The sequence below is a fragment of the Osmerus eperlanus genome, chromosome 8 (genome assembly GCF_963692335.1).
Source record: "Osmerus eperlanus chromosome 8, fOsmEpe2.1, whole genome shotgun sequence".
NCBI lineage: Eukaryota > Metazoa > Chordata > Actinopteri > Osmeriformes > Osmeridae > Osmerus > Osmerus eperlanus.
Window position 1 is genome coordinate 14,099,412 of NC_085025.1, and position 27,233 is coordinate 14,126,644.

Sequence of the window (27,233 nt, forward strand, 5' to 3'; positions counted from 1 at the left end):
TTTTGCACTTTTGCAAGGCACTGTATTCATGTCACATTGTCATTGGGGGCTGAGCACCCCTAAAGGTCTGATCCTAGAATCGCCCCTGAGTAGGCCTAGTCATATTTTCGTTATCACACGATGACTGACATATTGTCACATTATAAACATATTTTTCAAAATAGGCTTAATAATTTTATTAGCACTAAATACATTTAAGTGTTTTGCATAGTCGATGTTATAGGTCACTTTTAAAATCATGTCATACTTTATCATTATATCCTGGCCATGGATGCATTAATCATTGCTGCCTTTCAAAGATGTCAGGTAAAAAGCTATTAATTAATTAATTAATTTTGAGGGGGGGGCTGGGGGAGGGGAAATGTCACTCTTGCCTGTCTTCAAAACTTGAGAGCCCTGCGGACATGTCCTACTCATTCTCCTTGCTCACCTCTTACTCTGTCTCCCTCTGATTTACAATAACCATGGTAGAGTAGGTAAGATTTAAAACGTTCATTTTGTAACATGTTTGCCTTGTAATTGATGTCATTCATGTGCAATGATATAAAATATATATTTCATTTATCTTTACCTTGACCATTCTTGCTTTGATTTTACACCCGTACAACTATTTACTGGAGGTTAGCCACTGTCAGATTACCACTGTACCTGTAACCTGCATTTGCAGTGGGTAAAACCATTGTGAGACAAAGGGCAGGAGTTTGTAATCTTTTGAAACTTAAAAACTAGCAAATCTAACGTTAAAAAACGTTAGATTTCTTTTGCAAAACGCCTGAAAACATAAATTAATGTTTGTAAAAAAAAATCGTTGGCAAGTGACCATGGTATAAGCGGGATAATGCCCTTCGAGGTGCGCGTCGGACGGTTCACGCCTCCACATCGTCCATTATCAGATGATATTGGACACCTCGTCGGGCATTATCACTTACGTAATTTCATCTCTGCTAGTGATGGGTCGTTCGCGAACGATCCGGCTCTAAGAGCCGGCTCTTGAAGGTGAACGTCGGGAGCTGGCTCGCATATCTGAAGAGCCGACTCTATTTTTAATAGATTAATACAGCCTATAAAAACTAAATGATTATGAAATAATTAATTTTAATTGTATTTAAAATAATTGACTGATTCAAAGAACAACAAAAAAATACTTGTAGGCTTAAAGGCGCACACGATCATCCTCACATTCTGTTCCTGTCAATCCTGCATGAGGGAGGGCCGAGCCAACTCACACACAGTCAGAGAGTAGTCAAAACTCCGAGGAGAGCCATGACAAATCAATGCATTTTTAAAGATATGTGGTTACGGTCGAGTATGATTTCATTTAAGAATTTAATTCAAATTGTTTTCACACCTATCATAGTCAAATTCATAGTTAAAACATGTATTTTTTAAAGAGCCGTTGGAGAGCCAAAAGAGCCGGCTCTTTTTAGTGAGCTGAGCCATACGAGCCGGCTCACGAAAAAGAGCCGGAATGCCCATCACTAATCTCTGCTCACAACTCCACATTAGAAAACAATGACCAATTTGTCTGAGGCATATGTGTATATCCCTCCAGCCCGCCCCCCGCCCCTAGAAATTGCTGGGCCCCTGAAAAGGTCCAGTGAATGGGCTCCCCCTAATAGGTCTTTAAAGAAAGTAGCCTAAAGCTTTACTTTAATTAACGCATGCGCATGTGTGCTCTCTCCCACATAAAACATATGTGAACTGAGAGAGACTTACTCAGTGATGGGAGCTACATTATAGCAAAACAAATACATCTTTATACATAAAACTTAAACATAAAGTTGAATAAATAAAACTGAAAGGCTTTAACAACTTGTGTGGCGCCGGGCCAGACACACACACACATCAAATTTGACACACTGAGATCTGCTACACTCACACCACATTTTCAAGTATAAAATGCAATTTACCTGTCTTCATCTTTGCCTATTATACAGCCATCTTCCTTGTCTTTTTGGATGCAAAGTCTTTTATAATGTATTTGAAGTCAATTTGTTTAGCCATTTCACACTCAATGGCAAGTATTGCCAGGTGATTGAGGTGATTCATTGTGGAGCGCAAGTCATTTTTATGATTTTGAGTTTACTGAAGGACCTTTCTCCTCCTGCCACAGTTACAGGTAAAGTGCAGAATATCCTCAGAGAAATACGAGCAACGCAGAACATGCGCTTTCTCAGTGTCAGCTTTGCTCAAACTAGCTTCCTCTTGGCTAGCATCGTGGCCACTGCTGCTTGTCTCTGCAGCCTGTCTAGGAGCATCTTTCGTAGTTGACTGGAAAAAAATATTTATTACTTTTATTTTGGGGTCTAATGCCCTTGCTAGCTCTCTCCTTTTTTTCTTTTCTGATATCCCGATTTCTGAACAGTTGCTGGCATAGCAACGAAATGTAGCCTACTCTGACATTAGTATTAGCTTAAACTTAGATCAATAAATGACATCGCTAAACAAAAAACGACTCATACCATTTTTAGGGGCGGGGGGTCATTATGAAACAGGCTACAATTTACTAAAGCAACAATACAATGTTTATGTTTGCTTTTTCTAAGTAATGGTGAGTATTTCAGTTCAAAATAAAATTGGTTATAATTTCTTAAAATATTTAGGATGAACATGATTATTGCTGGCACCGCGTCTGGGCCCCACCACGGCTGGGCCCCAGAAAGCTTTCCCCCCTTTCCCCCCTTATGGGCGGCCCTGCCTGTGGTCTAGTTTGTACAGCACAATATTTTTTCCAAACACCTGCAGTATGTCGCTTAGATATTAATATAAAAATGTACAAGACCAAGTGTAATATAACAAAACCTGAATCTATGATTAAAAAAATTAAATCGATGATTAAAAAAAAAATTCACAAATGCACAAACAACGTAGCATCAATATTCCATCTAAGTATAGTTTCGCGCGCAGTAGATCTCTGAATTATCAGTGGTGCGCAGTGGGTCTCCATAGCTACGCAGGTGACGGGAAAGATTCCGGTGTCTGTCGGCTGTCGGAGAGAAGAGAGAACTCACAGAAGCTGCAGGTGGGCAATACAAATCTTTCCGCAATTTGGCATAAAATCTCTGGGGATCCACTAGCCATAGTGTAAAATGTTTCCCTAAGAATATCTATAAAGTAGCTGTATTTGTCTTAAAAATGTATTTTGTATCTATATACTAGCCTATATAGTAGCCTAACTATGTAAGCTATTTAAAATGTGTGTTTAAAAATAATGCCTTAAAAACAACTAAACTTGCCATGGCAGTAACAAAATGGCAAAATGAAATTTACATGTTGACCATGAATGTCCTGATATATAATCCTCCTCATGTTGTTGTTATGACTGAGGACCTATAGCAACAGAGTGTAAGAACAATGACAACTGTCACCTCATGTCTGGTGGACCTGCCCACTCGTGCTTTCCGGCCAATGTCTGAGGGCGTTAGGGACACCCCACCGCTGGTCTTCCGGCTGCATGATGGCGCCCCTGAGCTGGTCCGGGAGGTGCTTCTGGAGCGTGGCTGGGAGGAGTTTAACTCACAGGAGCACCAGGAGGGTGACTGGAACCTGTACTGGCGCCCCTCTGCCTTCCATGCCTCCGACTACAAGAGGCTCCTCCCCTGGCAGCGCCTCAACCACCATCCCAAAACTGTGGGCATCACCCGCAAGGACTGCCTGGCCCGCAACCTGAGGAGGATGAGGGGGACGTTTGGTTCGACTCTTTACGACTTCAGTCCCACTGTGTTCATTCTACCCAACGACTACACACGGTTCCTGGCAGAGTATACCAAACATCACCTATGTGGAGAAGGAAGAGGAGGAGGAGGAGGAGGAGGAGGAGAGGGAGGAAGAGCCACAGGCTACTGGATCTGTAAGCCAGTGGATCTCTCCCGAGGCAGGGGGATCTACATCTTCGAGGACGTCAAAGACCTGGTTTACAACTCGTCCGTGATCGTCCAGAGGTACGTCAGCGACCCCCTACTTATCTCCGGCTACAAGTTCGACCTGCGGCTGTACGTGTGCGTGAAGAGCTTCCAGCCCCTCACCGTCTACATGCACCAGGAGGGCTTGGTGCGCTTCGCCACCGAGAAGTACAGCCTGTCGTCTCTGGAAAACCTGTTCTCCCACCTCACCAACACCAGCATCAACAAGTTCGGCCCTTCCTACACCACAGATAAGGAGAGGGTGGGCCAGGGTTGCAAGTGGACGATGAGCAAGTTCCGGTGCTTTCTCCACAGCCAGGGCGTCGACCAGCAGCTCCTGTGGCTGAGGATCAACAGCATTGTGACCCTCACCCTGCTCACCGTGGCCCCCTCCATCCCACCCAGCCGCAACTGCGTGGAGCTGTTGGGCTTCGACATCCTGATCGACGCCGCGCTCAAGCCCTGGCTGCTGGAGGTCAACTTTAGCCCCGCCCTCTCCACTGACTGCCAGGCCGACGTCACCGTCAAGAAAGGGTTGGTCCACGACATGATCGATCTGATGGGCTACCAATCAGAGGACAGCCTCAGGCAGAGAGGCTACCTCCGACAGAAGCACAAACGCCCCTGTTACCTGGGCAGCCAATCACAGCCGGCTCCCGGTCTTCCTCTCCCCAAGTCTGTCTGCCGGCACCAATCAAAGAAGAGGAGCCACAGCCAGTCCAGTTTACAGGCCCTGCTGACTGAGCAGAGGAGGAAGTTCCCTCCTTCCTCCCAGCTGAATCAGACCGGCTCCTCCCTCCACTGGGTGAGCGGCACCGCCGGGCCTCACCCAATACTTCCACCACATCCTCACTCTATCGCCGAGGTAACCGGAAACAGGAGGACACGTCCGACGCCCTCGTCGCTCGTCACGGGGAATCGGGCGACCGCAGGCGTGTCTGAGGTTACAGACGTGTCAGGAGACACGGACGCGTCGACACCCGATAGCCTCCGGCGGCGGGCCACACCGCAACACCACCACGCTGCGGGCTTCTCTTCGTCCTCATCCTCCTCCCAAGCCTGTAAACTACCTGCCATCCCTCCCAGGCGACAGCTGTCAGTCAGGAGCCCCTGGGCCAATCAGAGGCAGGAGCGAATCATGGCTCCTCGTCCTCCTTGCCGCGTGGGGGACTTTATCCTGACCTTCCCCTTCAACCGGGCCACGCTGAGGGCATCGCGAGACGGGCTGGACGTCCGGACAGCCGTTCAGGAGGTCAGCAAGCTGGCGGCTCAGCTGACGTCGCGTCGGAGCCAGGCGGAGAGGAGCAAGAGGAGGAAGGAGGAGGAGGGGCCAGGGGTGTGTGGGGGGAGGCAGGAGGAGGAGGAGTACCTGTTTTGGGGGCCTAAGAACCCACCCCTGCTTCGGGAATTCTGCATCTCCAACTGATTATATTTGCACTTGTGAACAACTTTTATATTAAAGCTTATGCTTGATTTGCCATTGTGGTCCTGAGAGAAGAGTACCAAGACCACATTGTACACAGACAAAAACATTACAACTATACATAAAGTCAGGATCCATGTATACAGCCTTTTCGAGACAAAATACTGTATGTCAAATGGACTGAGGTGTGTGTGTGTGCTGGAGGGTGATCATGGTTTTACAAAGAGAGAGTGAGATGAGAAGAGAACGTACATGTTGACCTCATGAATAATCTGTCATCCTAATTAGATTCCTGCTGACACACAAACAGGGGTCAGTTTTAGGTTAAAACTCTAACCCTCTCACCCCTGAATACCCATCTGCCGTAGACCAGTGTAGACATAACTTACACAAAACTTTATATAAAGTTTATATGTGAAGTATAAATAGTTTTTAATTAACAATATAAAATGGTACAATTCTATCAGAAAAAAATGTTTTAAGCGCTGTCTTTGAAAAATAGACTTTACATGATAAACATGAAGACACATGTAAGATATGATGCAAAGCAATCATCTCAAACATCTAACAGCAGATAAATAACCAACAGAATCTTTTGTATTGGTAAGAATCATTCAATCATTTGGCACAAAAGCCTCAGAACAAACAGCAGCCTGACAAAAGACATTATTCACTTCCTGTCTGTGATGATAGACATGCTTCACTTCCTGTCTGTGATGATGGACATGCTTCACTTCCTGTCTATGATGACGGCTCTGTCTCTGTCCTTAATGCGGACGCGGCCGGAGGGGAACTTGGTCTCCTGGCGACCGGTAACGTAGACCGTTTTGACCGTCCCGTCAGGGTACTCCCTCCTCTTGAACTGGGAGGTGTGGACCTCTCTCTGCCCGTTGGTGAACTCCAACGTCTTAACTCCTCTATGGGGGACGGAGAAGAGAGGAGCCATTAAGAAGTGTCAAATCAAATGCACCTGATGGGGGTAGGGTTAGTGTATGTTGGTTAGGGTTAGTATGTTGTGTATGCTTGGTTTGAGCAGGCGGTGTTTCCCGGAGGCTCTTACTGGGAGATCTTGACCAGCGTGCCATCAGGGAAGATGCTCTCCTCTCGCCCGTCAGGGTGGAGGTACTTGAGGGTCTGGTCTGGGAACACGATCTCCCTCTGTCCGTCCGGGTGGTGCTTCTCTGGGGTTGACGGGGATGGGAGCACCAGGGGAATATATAACGTGAGGATCTATTCATCTACGCCTGCGTAGTGGAAGGTGGTTGTGAGACGGAGCCTTACCTATCTGGCCATTGGGGAAGTGCAAGACCTCCAGACCAGTAGGGTAGGTGGTGTGTGTCATCTGGGCGTCAGCATAGTGGTACACCTGCCGTGTGACAGGAATCGGCAAATGTCAAATAAACCCAACTAATTGCGTAGCTTCAGTAAAACTATTGAATCCTATACAGTGCGGTAGACTGACAGATGGAGAGGTTAACAGACAGACGTACTACTTTCCCATCAGCCAGTGTGCGTTTGACATCTCCGTTGAAGAAGGTGACCGTCACAGACTTCCTGTCAGCAGAGATCTCCTTCTTGGTTCCGTTCCGGAATGTGATTACTCGGCAGCCATTTGACAGGATATGTTCAATCTGGGGAGAGGGGAACCAATCAGAAGGCAAGGTTTATATGGATGGGAAGGAAATCACACCCTTTATTCACATGACAATAGGGCATGTCTCAACCCCTACCTTTCTATTTGCATAGCGTATCTCCTCGCTTATGTCTATGTTTGTATGTGTCCCAGGGGTGTGCTCGACGTGAGTGTAAGTGTGTGCTTCAGGGGTGGAGTTAGCAAGTGTATCTGTCTGTGTCTCAAGGGGGGAGTTAGCCAGTGTGCCCTCTGAGCTTCCTGAGTATGAGTCCAGTCTCTCTGGTGGAGATAAAGAAACATGAGCATGGAGGATTAGCAATCATGGACACCCACAACATTTGTCATACAATACTAATACTCTCAAGGATGAATAGAATGCACTAAATATACACAGGACAGGAAACCTGCACTTACTTGTGGAGGCTGGTCCCCATTCCCTGTGAGGGTGTTGATGCTGCTAACACAAACACAAGAGGAATGTTGCGTATAAAAGCTAATGTAGCTAAGCTCAGCCAAGATCCCAATCATATCACAGAGATGGTGTTCCCAATCCTGGTCCTCGGGCCTCCCTGCCCTGCATGTTTTAGATGTTTCCCTGCTCCAAACACACCTGATTCAAATGAATGGTCATAAGCAGGCTTCTGCAGTGCTGGATAACCATAGACATATATAAACACTAGATGTCTTACGGCGGAGTCTAGAACGTCCGCACGTGGCGGCCATCTTGCGACAGTCAACTCGCTCACCCATAACATTGTGTTGAATCTACATGTACTTTTTAAATGACCATAACTTGGTTTGTTATCAACGTCAAAGATGTCGTTATGCCACTGCATACTTCTATTCTATTTTTTTTTTAAATAACATAATTATTCATAAGTATGCAGTGGCATACCGACATCTCTGACGTTGATAATAAACCAAACCGTTTCAAAATCGGTTGAAAATTGAGAAAGTTATGGTAATTTAAAAAGTACATGTAGCATCAACACAATGTTATGGGTGAGCGAGTTGACTGTCGCAAGATGGCCGCCATGTGCGGACGTTCGACTCTGTTGTCCGGCAACGCGGACGAGACATCTAGTGTTTATATATATCTATGTGGATAACGACCCATTCATTTGAATTAGGCGTGTTGGAGCAGGGGAAACATCTAAAACATGCAGGACAGGGGTGCCCTGAGGACTGGATTGGGAACCACTAGAACATGGTATCTTTGTCTTTTAGCAACAGCCTTCACCACTCTCCAGTTGGTAATTCCCTGAAAACACAACTGTCAGAGAGGACTTGAGAAAGCAGCACATCCACTTTTAATGAGGCCCTATTTTTCGTAGGGAGGGAAACAGCCCTCATAGGGAGGGATACAGGTCAAAGCTAAAGGAGCCATACATTATAGAGCCGGGAAGCGAAACAAGAGTCAAATCAGGCTCGAACATGGAAAGCCTCTAAGTATTGGCAGGGAGCGTATTGATTGCACTGTGTGAATTATGGATGAAGTCAGAGACCCAAGGCTGACACAAGGTATTGTCAATCCCTATCAATAATTACTGAGGTGCTTAAAGACCACTTCAGAGACTATCATATACTTGAATAACTTGGTGCTAATTAGATTTCCCTCCCCCTGTGGTTCCAGAAATACAGCCATCTATGCCCATGGGCAAGTTGGACGGCAAGAAAACCCTTCTATAGGCAAGAATTCATACAAACAATGCATTAATTATACTAAGTCTAATGTGTGTGTGGGCCATTAGAAGCCCACTAACCGTGTTTACAGCAGAATGCACTGCTCTCCTCTGATAGGCTGGTCTGTTGAAGGCAGGCGTGTCACTTCTGGTTTGGGTGAGATCTGCAGATCTGGCTGACACAGCCCTGGATGAGGATGACGGTGGTCTCTGCCCAGTAGTATGAGATAAACACACACACGAACACACACCCTATCAGTTCTCTAGAATGTCCACAGGAAGGAGCTGTTGCTTAGTCTAGCCAATCTCTCATCACTCAGCCATTGCAAATAGTAGTTTGTGCTTAACTGATGGGTCTGGAATGAGAAATACATTAAGAAATAAGTATAAGAGACAGACAGATAGACACATACATCTATAATGCACTTAAGTAACGTGTGCGCTGAACTCACAGTTTTCTGTGCTTGTGTGTGAGCTGTGTTGCTGGGGGTCTGACTCCTCCGCGCCACCAGGGGGTGCTGTCCTGGGGAATTCAGCCTGTCTCTCAGCACCAGGTTCTCCCTGGTCAGCGTCTCCAGCTGGGTCTGCAGGCGACCGTGAGCCTGCGACCAATCACACTCTCTCCTCTGGAACTGCTCCTGCAGCGCCTGGATCTGCTTTCTGAGGTCCTATTCTCACACACACACACACAGTCCCAGTGACCTTTTCTAATAGAGAATTGAAAACAGTGTCTGTTTAATACAGTTTCCATGAGTTACAGTGTGCGTATTGCATATCTAGTCATATGGAAGTTCCAATGACTGTTGTTGCAGGCAGGTCAACACAAGTAGACCTATGATCCGGAACAGGTGAATTTCACCTGTTTCACAGTGACACACAGTAATTTCCCTCAACCTGTCGTCATCATAGTGAAAAGACTCAGACTGTGATGACACATGTAGTAGTAATGAAGTAATATAACATTATCCAGTATTACCTTAGAACACCCCCCCCCCACCCAGGATCCTGGTGAGACCAGTTCTAAACTGTGTTATTTTACAGTATAGAGAAGAGGGGGGGCATGCACCCCTTTCTAGTGTTTGACACCTGTCAAGCCCCCTCCAACACCAAACTCTGGTTAAACTTCACATTTTTAATTGCTAAAGATGCCGATGTAGATGGCTCACTCCTACTGTCCCTTGATTTCTTTAAAGTGCCCATTTTTTACCAGTCCATTTTGATGAATGTAGTAAGCGAAAAAATAAATGAATGAATTATCACTTAGCGCCTAATATGAACAGGGCGGGGCTATTGTGACACAGACGTGCTTGTAAAATGAAATTAAATCATGAGTAATTTACAGCTTGTAATGTGAAACTGTATTTCTCAATAAAACTTTGGCATGTGAAGTTTACCTCAGTTAAAAATATATATATTTGCCATTACAAACATTCTCTTGCACGCTCAATGCATCAGTTTTCAAACTGGGGTACGTGTAAACAAATCTCTAATGGCGCACAATGCATTGTATTTACTATCATTTGGCAATCTAATAGATGTGTAATCTCTGTTCTATAAACTTCAGATGCATTGATGATTGTTTCAATTGCGTGCTGACTACAAATGTTCAGTGCACACATGGCTATTTTACATATTAAATTCAGTTTTTTAACAGAAGCCATATTTAAATATGTTACTAACAGCTGTGCAGGACCACTTGGTAGAGGTCTAATCCCTCCTCCTGTATGTTTATACCAGCCGATTGTGAAGTCTTGTTTTTGCAATTTCCCAATTATTGGTTAATTTCAAAATACACATGACCAATTAAAAGCCGAAGTTCTGCCTTGCAGACTAATTTAAAAAATGTTTTACAAGCCGCTATGCACTGTATGCCTGATGTGAAAACTGAAGAGTTTTTAAATGTTTCGAATAGTTAGGTCATTGTTATGTTGTTTGTATCACATTATTGGACCATATGACTATATCAGATGGGGGTACGTAGTGGACTATATTATATTTTTTAGTTTGAAAACCCCTGCTCTAATGGTTTTATCCAAACTTGTCCGAACAGGCCTATACTATACAAGAAGACTCATGGTCTGATGGCAGGATTCGGACAGTGATACCCTATCACAGTGGTCGGTTTCCAACCACCTCAGTTACAGTTACAAGCAAACGTGTCACGTTTACACTGACATACCAACTGATCGGTCCACCATCTTGAATTCACCTGATCCATCCCAGATAAACCAGGACACGCGAGGCTGGTGTGCCTGTCCCTCTCTCCTCTCTTCTTCAGCACCGCTCGCTCTCTGGGGGAAACCCCACCACCGCCACACAGTCATGTACATGAGCTCTGTTTGCATGACAGTTTGCAAATTGCATGACACGAAACCAAGAGATAAGAAGGAATCTGCTTAATCATGGTGTAGTTTTCCTGGTATAACCAACATCCTTATCTGGTTTCCATGCGGGTCGGTCAGATAATGTGTCACGAGCATTCACGAAGACATGCAGTTTTTCACCTGTGGTCAGAATCTTTTTCTTACGTGGTTTTCTCTTCTATTTTCATCTTTTGTGGAGGGTGATGATATTTATCTGCTGTGACTTTGCAGGGGGTTGGCATATTTTTGATTCCTACGGGCGAACAGTGTGTGTTAATATGGGCATTATGTCTTTTGTGTCTGGTTATTTTAATTTACATTACATTCATTTGTTTAGTAGACAGTTTTATCCAAAGCAACATACACATCTTGTGTGTCTGGTTATAGAAACAATAGATGGTTAGTTAAGGCTTTCAGTTTGGTTGGGACTAAAGCCTAAGGTTTGCAGTCATCAAATCCATGTGTCTAACATATTATTAGGTCAGGAGTTCATAAAACGTTTAGGCACCTTTTTAGATACAAAATCTCAATCGACTGAACATGGCTCTGACCTGCCTCCTTGGATTTCTCCAGAATTATCCACACCTATCACCCAGCTGGGAGCACAGCAGAGTATGCGTGACTGAGGCACTGTCATATTACAGCTGTCATGTTACAGCTGTCATTTTACAATAAATCGAAAGGTTTGATAATAGAATAGATATCTGTTGGCATCGCCAAACTGTAATAAACATTCATCCATAATTTAGTTTGGACCAAACTAAATGATTCTGCAACATTTTATGACCATCTATTAGAAAATCCATTGCTTGGCTTTACGCTATGGTAACAATTACGAGAATCTCTCATTTCATATTAGTGTAATCAATATTTTGATGACAGATTTTATACTTCACTACTCTACATCTGGGTGAGGCAGAGAGCAAAACACACATTGTAGACTGATTCTACTGTTGCATTCTACTGTCCCGCCTATATTCAGTTGTATTCTTATACAACAGATAGCCCACTGACCATGTTGGAACACTTGGAGAGGGCGGTTCTTTCCTCTGTCTTTGGCTCTTGACGTTCCTTCAGGGTCAACGTGCCTCGTGAGCTCTGAGGAAGACAGACGCTCGGTCCCTCTCCTGGTGGGTCTGCGACGGTTCCCTGGCAGGGTTCTCAGAGGAGAGGTTCCCCAGGCTGACAGTGTGTGAGGGTCCTGTGATGCCGTCTCAGACCAGAGGACGTCCCTAAGCTCTGAGGGGGGTGGAAAAGAAACACAGCATCGTTTGTTTACTTTCTTCCTTCCTTTTATCCTTTATTTTTCTCTTGTTTTTCAATCTTTCAGGCACTTGTGTATGTTCCCCTTCTATTGTTTTGATTTTTGGAATCTCCCGATTGTGTAAATAAAGGTGATAAATCTCACCATCGCTGCCGGAGCTGGAGGACAGGGAGGAGGAGAGGGGGAGACCGGCAGGTCCCTGGTTCGGAGTCTGCAATTGGCTGGTCAGCTGACCCTCCCCGCCGTCACTGGGGGCGTCGCTGGCATAGTCCCCCTCCGACAGGTCCAGGCCACGGTCCTCGGGCCCAGCGTGAGGGGGAGGAGACGGAGGGGAGGGAAGCTGGTGGGCATTGGGGGAGGGGATCTCCTCCACCCCCCCCTCACCCTCCGCCTCTTTGTCGCTGGAGGAGGGACCACTTGAAGAGTGGAGACTCTCTGCTCTGGTCCTGGGATGACCTCTGACCGCCTGCCATGCTCTCGGAGCTGAGCTAGTCACCTCCCTGTGGCTGGTTCGAGAGCCGCTCCTCGGACGACCCTCTGCGGCCCCAGACCCGACGACTCTCACTATGCGGTCGTCGACCGTCTTAAAACCAACTCCTTCCTCCGAGGACTTGACCCTAGGGGGAACTAAGATGTTGGGAGGAGACGTGGGGGAGATTTTAGAATGCTGAACCAGCTGTGGCTCCTTCAAGTCAGCTTGTTTATGGACAGATTCTCGCCTCACAGTGGGCAGAGTCTGACCCTGCGACCCCCCCTCTTCCTCTCGCTCGGCAGATGTCGAGCACGATGACCGCGCCAGCCGTGCCCTCCGCGACACGCTGATCCCTCTCGGACCCCTGGCATTTCTGTCAGAGGAGCATAAAAGAGTTCCAGCGTTCTCATTGGCTGTGCTTTGTGACATTTGTCTCACCATTGCTCTCCTTTCTTGGTGATCTACCACTGTTTGTTTATCCTTCTGTTTATTACGATGCCCGTTAGCTGTTGCTATAGCAACATCTGGCTGTTTAACCCTGTGTTTCATCTCTTGTGCTACATATCGGGCTGTCCTCTCTTGAGACTGATTCTGGGCTGGGGGATGGGGCGTGGCAGGTAAATTGGCCGTGGAGGTGAGGGGGAGGTCGAACATGGAAGGGGCCGAGGAACGCCGCTGCAACCCGCCAGAGGTGAACTTCCTTCTGGGCACCTGGGACAGGGAGGCCCTCCTCTGGACGTTGTGCTTGCTTCGCTCCATTCTGGACACTCCCTCCCCTTTGCGCAGGAAGTACCGCCCCCTCGCCATTCCCTTGGCTTCCTGCAGGTCCTGGATGGAGAGAGAGAGAAACAGCGAGAGAGAGACAGAGAGACAGAAAGAGGGCACTGCAGCATTTTCATCTGACCCAATACAACACCTGGATTACATGACTAAATGGGTGGGCTCACTACATAAGGAGATACACGGCAACACCACACATTACGACAAAGTAGGATTAAAAAGTTGCCGGTTTCAGCCTCACAACCATTTTCAGTGCAAGAAACAAACGTAGTACACTATGTAGTAATGTAGAACATGGTAATCCTTTCTGTATTGACTAAATGTAAGTAGCCCCTAGCTGATGTCATACTGCTCTGGGATTGGCCTGCTGTAACTATTGCATACCAAACTGCCCTGTGATTGGCTTTGCTAGTACCTGTTTCTCTCTTAGCCTGACATCTTCATCCACCTTCAGCTGCTCCTCCAGGAAGTCCTCAAACGTCCTCTCCCTCTCCTTCACCGCGGGCCGGATGGGTCTGGAGCACAGGTATCATGGTCCAGTTGCATACTGCACAAATGTAGCAGCCATCTAGAGCAGTGCTTAGCAGTACCTGGTCTCTGCTGTGCTCGTAGCCCTTGTTTGCAGATTGTCAACACTCAGTGACACTCAGCAAATATGGGTCAGTAGGAATGCGAGTTACTCAAACTCCATTAGTCACACCTGTGTACTAGATAGATATAGCTACCTTTTGTGCTAGCAGATTGGTACGTGGTCATTAACAAAGGCTTTAGTACCTGTCCTCCATGTTTGTAAGCGACGGCCTCCGTATACCAAAGGGGCTGACAGGGCCCTCCCCCTCCTCCCTCCGGTCCTCTTTGATTGGGGACAGGGTTCTCCGTCTGGCCACATCCTGTCCTGAACTGTCTAAATGACAGATACACACAATTACCATCAGGCTGTTAGGGTGTTGTTTGTGTTGTGTGCATGTGTGTGTGTGTGTGTGAGCATGTGTGATTATCAAATGATGTCACAGCTGTCTGTGGAAGAAATTCAATAGAAATCCTAAGACAACCATAATGATTCATTTAGTCATTTTTCAAGATAAGAATAACATTCTCCAAAACATTGATGGTGCACTTGGGGAATCGAGGGCTTGTGGAGCAGATGTTGGGAAATGAATGAGTAACATAACAGTGCCAGAAGGTAGGTGTGAGCCAACACACGTCTACGTCAGCACCGGGCAGCGTTGTTTGGAGACAGAGAGTGTTGTCTTAGTCAGATCAACTGGAAAGAACTAGAATGGATCGAAGATATAGTCACTCCAGCTTAATTATTATCCTTTGGAGGTGCCTTGTCTAACCTGCAGGTCTACAATGTGAGCACCAGGGGGATTGGAGACTGGGGGATAGGATTGGTGTGTCTCACTGTGATTGTCTCATCTTGTCTAACACACACACCAACTTAAACATCTACAATCAAACCAAAAAGAGTGTTCAGGGTAAAAAAAAACAAGTAAAGAACAAACAGCCTATGGTGTGGTCCCAAATCACGTCTGCATCTTTCGAAGAGAGGATTCTGGAGCTGTTGACATCCTGTGGTTTAAGAAAGGGGTTGTTGTTACTGTGGTTGAGACACTTTTGGTTGTGTTCGACGGGTGTTTGCTGGAGTTTGCCGTGGGTGGAGGTTCCATGTACCATTTCTCAAATGAAGTATTTTCAAATGAGTCTGTGTGAAACCCCATTGGATTTCCACTGTCTGTTTGATGGAACTGCCCTCACTGGAACGGCTGGATACAATCCAAATGTATTCTCTGTGCATTCTCTTTATGTCAGTTAATTGGATTATGGGAATCCATTGTTAAGATAGAAATTATTTAAATAATTGATGTGGACATTTATCTGGTGACTTTTATGAGCAGCAATTGACTGTAACATATCCTAATAACCCTCATTGGTGTTTATGACTAGTGTCATTGAAAGCTGAAACATGGTATATCCTCTGCTTGACTGGAGACATTCCTTTGAGTCAGTCAGCGTACAGAGACAAGTCTGAACGAGCCTCTGCACTGTACAATATGACATCTATTCTAGCTTGGAGGCTATACTACAAAGAAATATCTGCCTTTAAAACACAACATTCCAACTGGTGGCTTTATTTACTTTAGAAAACAATTTGACCCCAAAAACCCTTTAGACCATGTTGCCTCTGCTTGTTAATATCTAGCATATTCCCCAGGATATACTCTGTCCCTGTTGACAGTCTTATACAACTTCTTAACATAGCTATCATTCCTGCTGTATGCAGAAGTTTCTGGATTCCCAGCCAGTCTGGCAGTCTCTCATACTAAACTCTCTTTAAGTTTCATCAATCAAAACTCAAAATTCATTTTATGGCAACGACTCTCCAGCATAAAATCTGTCTTTCTCAGGAGAGATACTCCCTGGAGAGATACCACAGGATGGAGGAGGGGGACACCCCTCCCTGCTCCAAATCCTGAGGGAATTATATTTTGTGAGAAGGTGAAACGTTTCCATAATGTTTTCTCTCCTGCCCCCTTCGTCCACCCCCCCCTCCCCCCTTCTCTCTCTGTCCCTCTCAGCAGCATGCTAGTCCTGTTCAGTCAGTAGTAACTCCCCTCCTCAGGGTCAGGGAGGGGCTAAACAAACCACAGAACAGAGCTGACTGCGTGCAACGTGTTGAAGGGGAGGAGGAAGGAGGGAGGGTGTGCTGTGATTCAAGTCTCAAATTCACCAAGCAAACACACAAGCCTTGGAGTTTGCCTTCACATGCAAACGCAGAAATCTCCGGAGTCCTCTTCGGGAGTTACAAGAGCTCGTCTCATCTGGTGTGGCTAGAGACTCCCCGTATCTTTCCTTGGTTTCCAAACCAAACCGCTTTTGAGGTTCAGCTCGAAACTGCAGTGATTTCATTGTCGTGAAGGATTGTCTTTTACAAGCTCAGGCATGGAGGCTGACCTGCTAATCTCACCGACCGTGAAATACCACGCTTCAGAGGACTGTGAGACCACTAGCCGGGGCCTCTATAGCTTCTACGCAGCTGTGATGATCATCATCTTCCTGCTGGCTATCCCACTGAACATCTCAATCCTCCACCTCTTCATCGTCAAGCTCAAGTTCTGGAAAACCAACACCAACAATGTGTTTCTGTTTAACCTGGTCCTGGCCGACATCCTGCTGTTGTTCTGCCTGCCTGTGAAGGCCTACAACTTCATCCACGGTGAGAGACGCAGTGAGAACGACGTGGTCTGCAAAGCCATGCTCTTCATGCTCTTCCTCAACCGAGGAGCCAGCATCGCCTTCCTCACCGTCACCTCCATCGACCGCTACTTCAACGTGGTGCATCCTGGGAGGAAGAACCTCCTGAAAGCCCTGAAGAGGTCTCCTCACATCTCCATCCTGATCTGGCTCCTGCTGCTCCCTCTGACCATCCCCACCATGCTGAAGACCTTCGAGTGCTGCAACAGCCACAAGAGCTACGACGCCACGGAGAATCGGGACGACGCCGTGGTGAAGGACGTGGTGGACAGTCTGAGGGAGGTGGTGTTCTTCACTCAGATCTTGATCCCCTTCATGATCCTGCTGTACTGCACGGTGCACATTGTCAACCGCCTGAAGAGGAAGACGGTGGGGGACAAGACCAAGCTGAGGAGAGCCATGTTCCTGGTCTCCTCGGTCATGGTGTTGTTCTCTGTTTGCTTCCTGCCCTGCACCGTGGCCAGGATCGTTCTGCTGGTGGCCCGGGTTCAGGAGTGGAAGGAGCTCTCCGAGGACGCAGCGGCGCAGGTGTTCGACGGCCTCATGGTCCTGTCCTTCATCGACTGTCTGCTGGACCCCTTGGTCTACTGCTTCTGCAGCACCAAGTTCAAAAACATTTACCTGGGCAATTACTTTCCCTGTATTCTGAAGAAACACGAACACCCCCTCGAGAACAGCACCTCCACAGCAAACACAAATCCCAAACGCGATAATGTAAATACGGCATACTAGCCAAGCCCCGGGGGAAAAGACTGTTCTCATCTATATGACTATTTGGGGAAAGGAAGTAAAAAAAAAAAAGGATGTACAGTTAGCCAATCATTTTAATGCTTGCGTAACATTGGTCGTCATTGTTTTTTTCATCAGACCTCTGGTTGTCATAGTGCCGCCTGAGCATGTAGCAAACGCAACAATATTAGATTCTACCAAAGGAAGTCTGAACAAGAACCCTTCAGCTCCAGTAGAAGACGTAAGAGTTATTTGCTGCATTAGACGAGGGATAACTAAATGTATGCTGGTGGTTATGCTTCCAGCTTTTGCATTTGCTTCAGAGCTCAGGGCACTTGCAATACCAAGACAAGTTCAAACAACTATTGGTTGTTTAGAAGGCTATAAAACGTATTTGTACAGAATATGGTCATTTCAGCTGTTCGCTTAGGCTGCATGGTGACATGTCTGTGTTGTTGTGTGCAGATGTCGTGATTCACCACTGATAAACCGTACAGTAACCAGTCATGTTTACACACCCCTGTGTGTGTTACATTACATTACTGCTCAGTATGACTGAGTGGTTAGTAACTGTCTGGATTAAACGTAGGGCATTTGTCATGCAAGTCAGGTTTTACTGAGGGCAGTTCTGTGGTCGCTTGAGGTGCTTGTTTGTCAGTCAATAACATGAAATACCAGTAATGTAAATATATTTCATTTGCAACTCCATTACGTACATCTGTCCCCCCTGAATGTTAATGATGCCATTACAGACAAACATGATTTTAAATTTCTTGTCCCTCCATAAAGTTTGTCTGTTAAGATACAATGTTAGAGAAACAGGCTTGTCAGCCCAGCTGTGTGAACTTATTGAGGTGTAGCTTTCTTACCTTGGGTTGGGCGTGTTGGGACAGGATACACCTCTGGTCCCAGAGTCTCAACCGAGGAGGGGAACGTGTGGGAGGACGGGTTCCTGGTTCCCTGGAGATTGGCAGGGGGGAGGCCAGCTGGAGCACCAAGGGACAAACCTAGAGAAGCTAGATCTTCCCCACTGGAAGGGATGACAGCAACAGACGTTCCCCTCCCTGAATAATTCCCAAGTTCTATGGTACAGTCCACTCCAGAAGTTGTCAGTGCCGGTGCAGCTGAGCCAAACCATTGGGTAGAGAGAGAAGGGGGGAAAGGCAGACCTGAGAGGAGAAAACATCAGAGAAAAGGTTATGAATTGTAACATTCCATTCTGTAGTACACAGTGTACATCAAAACAAGGCTCCAGGCCAAAAAAAAGGCCAAGACCAGGGCACTTTAAAATCTTGTACCACTTAAGTGTCAATATGAATTTAGGTGGAAGCAAAACAGCAATAGCTCCCATGAATCTAGCCACACACGTTCAACTTCAATCATGCAATATGATTAAGTAGTAGTGTCCATATATTAATAATGAGCACGATGAAACTGTCATCTTATATCTAACCGAGAAAGAAATTACCTCATGTACTAAAGCCTTTATTACTGTGAAGCATTTTTGTATATTTTCAATGTGTACATATTGTTAAATAATGATACTTCAATAAAAACTGTGCTATAAATACCAGTTGTTTTTTTATTCTGCGGGATAGAATGATCAAATGAAATAATATTTGTATAGCCATACTTGGCTACACAAATATTAATTACATCATTAATGTCATAATGACTATATTAGTCAACTACAGAGATTGAACTTACGGTAAACCCTTTTAATTAGACAAAGAAACAATCAAAACTAAACTAAATCTCACAGGGAGAAAAAGAGATATGTTGGGATGAGCAACACAGTGAAGAGCCGCCTCCACCAGAGCCAGTTGAAGGCACAAGGACACCATAGAGGTCCCAATCATAAATGTGATAGTCAAAGGCATAATTTGAGCATAGCTACTGTACATGAAGGATGAAGGGGGTGAGAAGCAGTCTACCGGTATAAGTAGTTATGTAGCAGTAGACCTTATACTAAGTTACAATCATTGTAAGAGGCACAGTTCTGTATGGCCATATGAGTGCACTGAAGCTCAATGTATTACTGTACGACTGGTTCATATGGACTTTGGTTGAAGACCAGAGGCCTGAGAAACATTCATCATTGTGATGTAATGAGTTCTCTGTGGTGTTCTGAGTTACTTGGCCACCTGCCATTTACTTTGAGTAGTAAATCCCCTTGGTGGAAATATTTTGTTTCCCATTTTTTGTCAGTGATCTCAGACTTGGCCTTGATTTCAGAGTATCTTTCTAGGGGAACTTGTCTGTCAACAACCTGTCTGAGTCTCTACCCCATTAAGACATATGACTTAATAGAGACATACATTTTATTCAAGTACTGTTGGAGTCAGGTGGCTGAGCGGTGAGGGAATCGGGCTAGTAATCCAAAGGTTGCCAGTTCGATTCCCGGTCATGCAAACTGACGTTGTGTCCTTGGGCAAGGCACTTCACCCTACTTGCCTCGGGGGAATGTCCCTGTACTTATTGTAAATCGCTCTGGATAAGAGCGTCTGCTAAATGACTAAATGTATTTGTAGGGTAGGGCTTGATACTTACTGTCATTTTGAATGATTGCACCTTCCCTATTTAGCCTCAAGTGCAGAAAACTAACTCACAGCCCTCATATCCAGGCTTTTAACAAGTTCAGCCAATCACTATGCACCTTCTCTTCTTCTCTCATGTGACAAACTGCATCAGAACTGATGTCAGTTCCATGCTGAGCTCTATCCGTATTACCTTTAAGCATGATCCTTCCGAGATAATTCGATGGCTCTAACCGTCAAACCATTATTATATGTAGTCAGATGGACGGACGTGGGAGTGGAACTAAGACATGCAAATGTGCAAAACTGCTATCGTGAAGCCACATTTAAAGATCCTGCAACAGCCATCTGGACCTCCTAGTACAGCCACAAAAAACCCCAGCTACTGTCTATGACCAACCACTGATGTTCTGTACTTACCCAAGCCTGAAACGCTGCTTCTATAACACAGATAACTGATTGTGGTATCACAAATCTGCATCCCACTGATCTGATAAACAACCTAAACAACCATGCTGCAGTTCTAGAAGGACAGAAGATAAGTATAAGATCGGTACACCATAAACCTCAAACCAATCGTGTGCATTTAGAGCGGCCCTCAAAAACCAAAAAGTTGGTGCTGAGTCGGGTTACTATTTGCGAAAGACATTAAATGCTCCTTAAACTATTTGAGATTAAGAGATTTGGGATAATTTCTTACCCCCCCAGTCAGAAGACTTTACGCATCTCCTTCATGTCTCTGCCAGTGTGAAGAGAGTTGTAATAGGATGACAGTTTTGTGCTCGACCCATATTGTCTCTTTTTTGTGGCCTATGAATCTTTTATGAATACTTCCATCAGTTGTCTTGTCATGTGTATAGTGCTTTAAGTTTATAGTGTGTCATGATATTGGTGATCACATTCATCTGTGCAGCACTTTGCCTAACACTCCTATTTGTGAAATGTGCTCTATACATATGTTTGTCTGATACATTTGATTGCGCAATTGCTCAACAGTCAGTCGGTTGCCTGTTAAATCGCCTCTCAAAATCTGCTGAGCTACCACAATGACACAATCAAACCAAATGAGTACTGTATGAGCATACAGTATGTCATTTTTGTCTCCCTCAGGTTTGAGTTCAAGAAATCCAACAGTATTTTTCTGTTCAAACCTGCTGTTACTGGCCTCTCTCCCTGTCAAGGCCCCACTTGTCAGCTGCAAATATGGACTGACCCCCCCCAAAATCTAACAATAGGTTTCTCAGTGGTTTACAGTAGTATCAGATGTCGTATCAGAGGTCTTACAAACATCCTAAAAGTTGACCAAAGTTTGACTCCAACAAAGGACCCATTTTCAAAATGGCGGCCGTCAGGTCCTTAAAATGACCATTAGGGGAGACTGGGGACAGTCGCAACACTTTTTACATTTCTCTCAGTTTCTCAGAGACTATTTGGACTAGACCAACCAAATTTGTATATATCAAACTTGCATCTGTCTGCTAATTACCCATACCATTTAAATATGATTACATATGACATATCGTTCACAGTATTCATTTGAATGGAAGAAGCCAGATGTTGCAACTGACCCCAACCCAGGGGACAGTTGCAACAACAATCAGGGGCAGTTGCAACATGTTAAAAGTACCTTAAGTTTCACTAATTAACTTTAGCTTTTTGTCTCAATGAGCATAGAATTCTGAAAATAATAACTGTGTTACTATAATATTATCGTATTATTTATTTATACAATAATATTATTGTATTATTTATTTATTTTGTCATATTTATCAAATAACAGTTATTGAGTTTTGTTCATGTGTAGAACATAGGCCTACATAGATTCAGTGTGCAGGTGTTACAGATGCTATTCAATCTCTCCATATTTCACAGGCAAGAATTGAACAATTTGCAATGCAACAAACTTTTATTAAACATGTATTTATTGTACAAAACTGCAACTGTTTTAAAACTGATTCTCTGTCTTTCACTCTCTTATATAGGCTACATAATTCTCTTGTTAAAATGTGTTTTTCCTCGCATATTTATCTTACCTCTTTGGGATTTAACCCATAGTATAAGTCAGCTGCTCTTTTTAAATACTCTCTGAGTTTCCTCTCTTGGTCCTCTGAGAACACTTTTCTGCTGGTCCAGTACCCTGCTCTTGGTAGCTTATTTGATCCCTGGGCTGTAAGGTTCTCTCTTTTTTATGGAATCTGTATAACGTGGTGTGACAGATGGCAAAGTCCTTGGCCACTGCCCTGACTGACCTGCCCTCATCCCTGATTATATTTGATGCTCGTTCCAAAATATTGAGGGGAACCCCTCTGTTAGTCACCCTCTTCCTCACTCTTGGCATACTGAAAACAAACTAAATGACTTGTTTATGTTGAGAAATACTGTTGTGTGGTCTGTTTTGATATTGCTGCTTAGCTAGGGGACAGTTGCAACAACTTGTTGCAACCGTCCCCAATCAAGCAGCCATGACAAAACATAATGTGCTAGCTAGCCACACTGACATTGACACATGCTAACCATGTCACTTCGAAGTCAACAAAACAATAATCTAAACTAAGTACATTTTGATTAATTCATACAAACGGTCAGGACAGTATGACAAAAATAAACTTAATGAAAAAATTTACTTTCATACCTCCAAAACAAGTTTTGTCAATGAATGCAGCAGCAGATCTCGAATGTGTCTTCTTTCTTCTTGGTAGTGGGAGGGATCTAACTGTGCATGTGCAGTATGAGTGTCATCACTCTAGCATGTTTCTGATTGGAGGAATAAGACTTGTTGCAACTGCCCCTTGTTGCGCCTGTCCCCAGTCTCCCCTACTCCTTTGTATTCCTCCTAAACCAGGAATACTGGTGCCTGATACATGTTTTGGCCATGTCATATTCTAATGAGCATATTTGCATGATAGACAAGTGATTACAAGTACAACTAGAGAGGGTACAATTTCTGGGGAAATTGTAGGGTGTGCTTGCTTGCGTCGGTTGCACATGGGTCCGTTTTTGAATGACATTTTTACAACTGATTTCTGTATATTTTATATGAAAATGCATCCTTATTATTTATAAAGATTAAATAGATTTAAAAGCATTTTTTTTTTTGCTGCTGCTCATTTACAACTGAAAATACGAGTGAAGTGTAGAATGAAATAGATGTCTTCTCATTTCCCCTGCAAGAGGCAGCCTCATCGTTGAATCAACGAATAAATTTGGCAGACCGGTGTAAAAATTGACCTAATCTCTATGACTTAAACGTCATTTTAAGTTTTTCCCTTCTCGTGATATTTTCAGGCATGTAGCCTACTCATTGCATTCATTCATGAATAAAGAACCCCCTTTGAAGATTATTCTACGACGTTACCCGGCAGTAGAAGATGGAATCGCGATTCAAACAGTACCATCTGCTAACTGAATATGCCCCCAAAACAAGCTTGACATTTATTTAGTGGAAAATCGCTCATTCATAAAAAGCTCACTGGTAGCGATCATTGTCAGTAACAACGCAAAATGCGATATAGCCCTGTGTGGAGAAGCTGCCCTCGTCAGAAGCCGAGCTAAGCAGCTTTGGACTCAGAGAAAAGTTAATCTCTTTCAAATCTGAAAACCTCAATGGTTATTTTTCTCACACACACACAAGACCATGGGAAAATCTTCCTGGAAGGAACTTTAAAATGAAGCACAGAGGAAGAGAGTTTACATCTAATTAGCATTTCAAACAAAGGGAAATGCTTCTAAATGCTGTACCAACAAACATCCAACTTCCCTGCATTGAAAGCCAACAAACAGCACATATATTGGGTGTTGTGTTCTGTGGCTGTGATCCGTGACATTGAGCTCGCTTATTTCCCAGCACCTCATCTCAATGCACTGCTGTTTAGGGCCTATCTATAATACAGGCCAGGGGAGGCATATAGGCTGGAAGCACTTCCATACACCTCCTCCTCCCTCCACTGGTTAAGAGTATCTAAGCTGCAGTGTTTCACTGCAGACGCCTCCAGCTTGGATACCCTGCAGTTGTCTAGCCTAACTTCTACAGTCTACAAGTGTGGTCAAGGACGTTTGAGAGCACCTCTTCTGCGGTAAGGCTAAAATACGTGCCCCCCGCCCCCCTCCTCGGCCCCCCTCCCTCTTGGTCTAACACCGAGACGTTTGGAGATCCATGGAGATGGTACAGCACCCACCTGGTCCCAGGAGAGAGAGCAGTCTGGACTGCTCCTGGAGGAGTCTGTGGAACTGCAGAGCCAGCTGGTCCTGGGGGCTGGGGCCCTGTAAGGACACACACACACTGTTCCTACATACCAGTACTAGAGACGCATGACTAATACACACATACCGGTACCTGTACTTCTCTACGGTAGATATCACTACTACACATACATCACAACTACCACAAATAATCCCTAACACACATGTTGTCAGTATGAACATCATTTCTACTTCTAGGCACAAACACATGTACACACATATCCCAACTACATGCATGCATTTTTTACTTTTACCTTTAACCAAAAATCCAGTCTGCAGAGATCTAATATTATATCAGCGCGTGCCTTCATTCCTCGATTGCAGGTGTTTTACTGCCCTCTAGTGGTTGGGAAGAGTCAGGTGGCTGAGCGGTGAGGGAGTCGGACTAGTAATCCGAAGGTTGCCAGTTCGATTCCCGGTCATGCCAACTGACGTTGTGTCCTTGGGCAAGGCACTTCACCCTACTTGCCTCGGGGGAATGTCCCTGTACTTACTGTAAGTCGCTCTGGATAAGAGCGTCTGCTAAATGACTAAATGTAAATGTAAATGAAGAGCCATTGTGGTAGTGGAAGAAACAGTGACTGACCTGTTGCAAAGCTCTGACGAGCAGGGCCTGATGTAAAGCCTGTTGAGATGAGTCTCTATCTGAGACAGAAGACTCCAACAGGGCCTGGATGACGGGACTGGGCAGCTGGGCTGAACCGTGCGGACCAGGGTCAGTAGGCCTGGGTGGCTGGGCTGAACCATGCGGACTAGGGCCAGTAGGACTGGCTGGCTGGGCTGAAGAGCCTGGTACAACTAGTTGGGCTAGGGAGAGAGGGCTGGAGCCAAGATCCCTTGGGTCGTGGTGGATACTTTGGTTCTCTGTGGCGTGGGTTCCTCCAGATCTCTGTGGATCAGGAACCCCAGCAGATGGGTGCGGTTCTGCCCTCCTCTCCTCCTCCAACTGTCTGCCCTCCAGATTAGTACCCGAGGCTGGAACTAACAACCATTTCTTCTGGCAGTTGTTGTCCATTGAAATCTCAGCTGACATTATACCAGTAATGCAGAAGGATGTCTCAGAAAATCCTCCCTGTAAGGTTGCACCCACAGGTTCTCCGTGCCATAGCAATGTGCTATTTTTTATAATGTGCTCTTTACATAGTGACGTATGTGGTCTCTGCCAGGTGGCAAGAAGAACAGAACATAGTCAACATTAAAACTGGACATGTTGCTTTAGCCTACGTAGAAAGTGTTTATTCAGTAACAGCTTACTAGACCTACACATCATGAACGTCTGTTTCATTCACTGAAGACTGTTGCATGAAAACATATTGTATTTACATAATCTGACATATTTACAAAGTTATAGAAAAACCTGCGATATTTTAAAAGAGCTTAATACTAACCGTCTTGTTTTCTGCTTCTTCAGCGGCGTGTATTGAGCAGTGGAGCTAAACTGATGTTTTATCTGTCGCCACTGGCTACAGTTACTGTAAACATTAGGCTCAACGGGAACTACATTTTTTGCCAATAAAAATGCAAACAGTTTTTTTGTTTTAATACCTGCCTGTGTTAAAATAGCATCTATGTTGCTGTTGGTCTACCAGATGTATGAGGGTGTCAGATGGTTCATTTTCATGTGGAGTAAAAAATATTATTTTGTGCCACGATTCAAGTGCACTCGAGTGGTTGATCTCTTTTTGTGCGTATGGCGCCACAACAGATCCCTTTCAGCGCCAAAGGGTTGCTCTTTTAACCGGCTTAATTGGGTCGGTTACGAAGTGCAAAGTCAGTTTTATAATTACTGAAAATGCCTACATTGATTAAATGTCTAAAATGAAAGTCCTGTCCACATCTTAATGAAAACAGTCTCTAAGCAATGCAACAGAGTGCATATAGGTGTCAAAAGGGAGTCAGGTGGCTGAGCGGTGGCTGAGCGGTGAGGGAATCGGGCTAGTTGCCAGTTCGATTCCCGGTCATGCCAACTGACGTTGTGTCCTTGGGCAAGGCACTTCACCCTACTTGCCTCGGGGGAATGTCGCTCTGGATAAGAGCGTCTGCTAAATGACTAAATGTAAAAGGTCATCACTTTTTGGAGTTGTGTTTTATTTGTAAGTGTAGGAGCTTGCCCTGCAAAAGTTGATGATAAACCATTCCTATTGATTTTAGACGGATCACACACCCATTTGCTGTCAGAATCAAAACGAAACACAAACTGTTTATTTAAGCTGTAGCTTTTAGTTCCGTTCAAACTTATTACTCAATTGTTTTGCTTATTATTTATTTACAAAAGGCACGCACACGGTCTAATGTCAAATTGATTCCGATAGTGTCTTGACATAACTTATAATATCAGTCATTACAGAAGACAGAACCGCTACTGCAAACATTTTGATAAAGCTGTAAAAGATTTCATTAAAAAACGATCCATTGTACGGTGAAGGACATCACTGGCCTAAGTATGGTATTTTTCCATTCCCCATCTCCTCTTCTGCTCTTATCACCATACTACCAACAGCACTGACTTCATAAAACACAAAACCATTTTAAAAGTTAGAGATGCTTCAGATTACCTACCACCCGGCCATTTCTCTCACAGAAGAGACTGCCCTGCCCACGAGTTGACAAACATGGTTTTGACCTGTGCTCATCTTCATACCGGGACAATGATTGACCGATGACTGGAATCCATCGTATTTGTCTTACTGACTCGACTAAAAGTGGCCAAATCCCAGGCTGTGAGTGAGCCTGTTAACTGCTCATCAGTGCTCATCATGGAACTGTCCAGAACAGCTATCCTACTGGGCGCCCTCCTCTCCTCAGGTAAGACTTGGTGTGATTCTGGAGACTGACTGCTCATCCAGATTACTTTGCTATGTTCCTGATTCAGTGTAAATACGAGCCGATTGGATAATGTGTTGTTTAGCACCCATCAGAGTCAATTCCTCAAATCTAACAGTCATTGAATCATG

The 27,233-nt window shown here is 44.9% G+C and overlaps 5 protein-coding genes across 10 annotated transcripts in view; 3 read left to right on the plus strand and 2 right to left on the minus strand.

Moving 5' to 3' along the window:
* LOC134024909 (caspase-1-like) overlaps window positions 1-27,233 on the plus strand; it is a 94,882-nt gene that overhangs the window by 61,152 nt on the left and 6,497 nt on the right. The window lies entirely within an intron of this gene.
* ttll2 (tubulin tyrosine ligase-like family, member 2) lies at window positions 3,341-5,229 on the plus strand (the record flags this gene model as incomplete). Its single annotated transcript, XM_062468127.1, has 1 exon — window positions 3,341-5,229. A coding segment is annotated over exon 1 (1,875 nt), but the record flags the coding sequence as incomplete, so codon positions are not given.
* On the minus strand, window positions 5,733-16,037 carry si:ch211-140l13.3 (centromere protein J). Of its 6 annotated transcripts, none has more exons than XM_062468251.1 (14): window positions 14,294-16,037; window positions 13,935-14,034; window positions 12,412-13,567; window positions 12,018-12,242; window positions 11,169-11,256; window positions 10,850-10,931; window positions 9,093-9,308; window positions 8,722-8,850; window positions 7,373-7,415; window positions 7,056-7,237; window positions 6,816-6,956; window positions 6,607-6,691; window positions 6,386-6,506; window positions 5,733-6,242 (listed from the first exon to the last, which is right to left on the minus strand). In XM_062468251.1, the coding sequence occupies exons 1-14, from the start codon at window positions 14,449-14,451 to the stop codon at window positions 6,056-6,058; spliced, it is 2,913 nt and encodes a 970-aa protein (XP_062324235.1). In that variant the 5' UTR covers window positions 14,452-16,037; the 3' UTR covers window positions 5,733-6,055. The 6 variants fall into 6 exon arrangements, with proteins under 6 accessions (XP_062324235.1, XP_062324234.1, XP_062324232.1 ...); XM_062468250.1 differs by having other exon boundaries at window positions 7,373-7,412; window positions 8,731-8,850; window positions 10,820-10,931; XM_062468248.1 differs by having other exon boundaries at window positions 7,373-7,412; window positions 10,820-10,931.
* Window positions 16,277-18,006, plus strand: LOC134025318 (12-(S)-hydroxy-5,8,10,14-eicosatetraenoic acid receptor-like). Its single transcript, XM_062468286.1, has one exon. The coding sequence runs from the start codon at window positions 16,463-16,465 to the stop codon at window positions 17,504-17,506; it is 1,044 nt and encodes a 347-aa protein (XP_062324270.1). The 5' UTR covers window positions 16,277-16,462; the 3' UTR covers window positions 17,507-18,006.
* Window positions 18,350-25,687, minus strand: LOC134025231 (uncharacterized). Its single transcript, XM_062468128.1, has 3 exons — window positions 24,866-25,687; window positions 24,216-24,300; window positions 18,350-18,672 (listed from the first exon to the last, which is right to left on the minus strand). Exons 1-3 carry the CDS (start codon window positions 25,310-25,312, stop codon window positions 18,350-18,352), a joined length of 855 nt encoding a protein of 284 aa, XP_062324112.1. The 5' UTR covers window positions 25,313-25,687.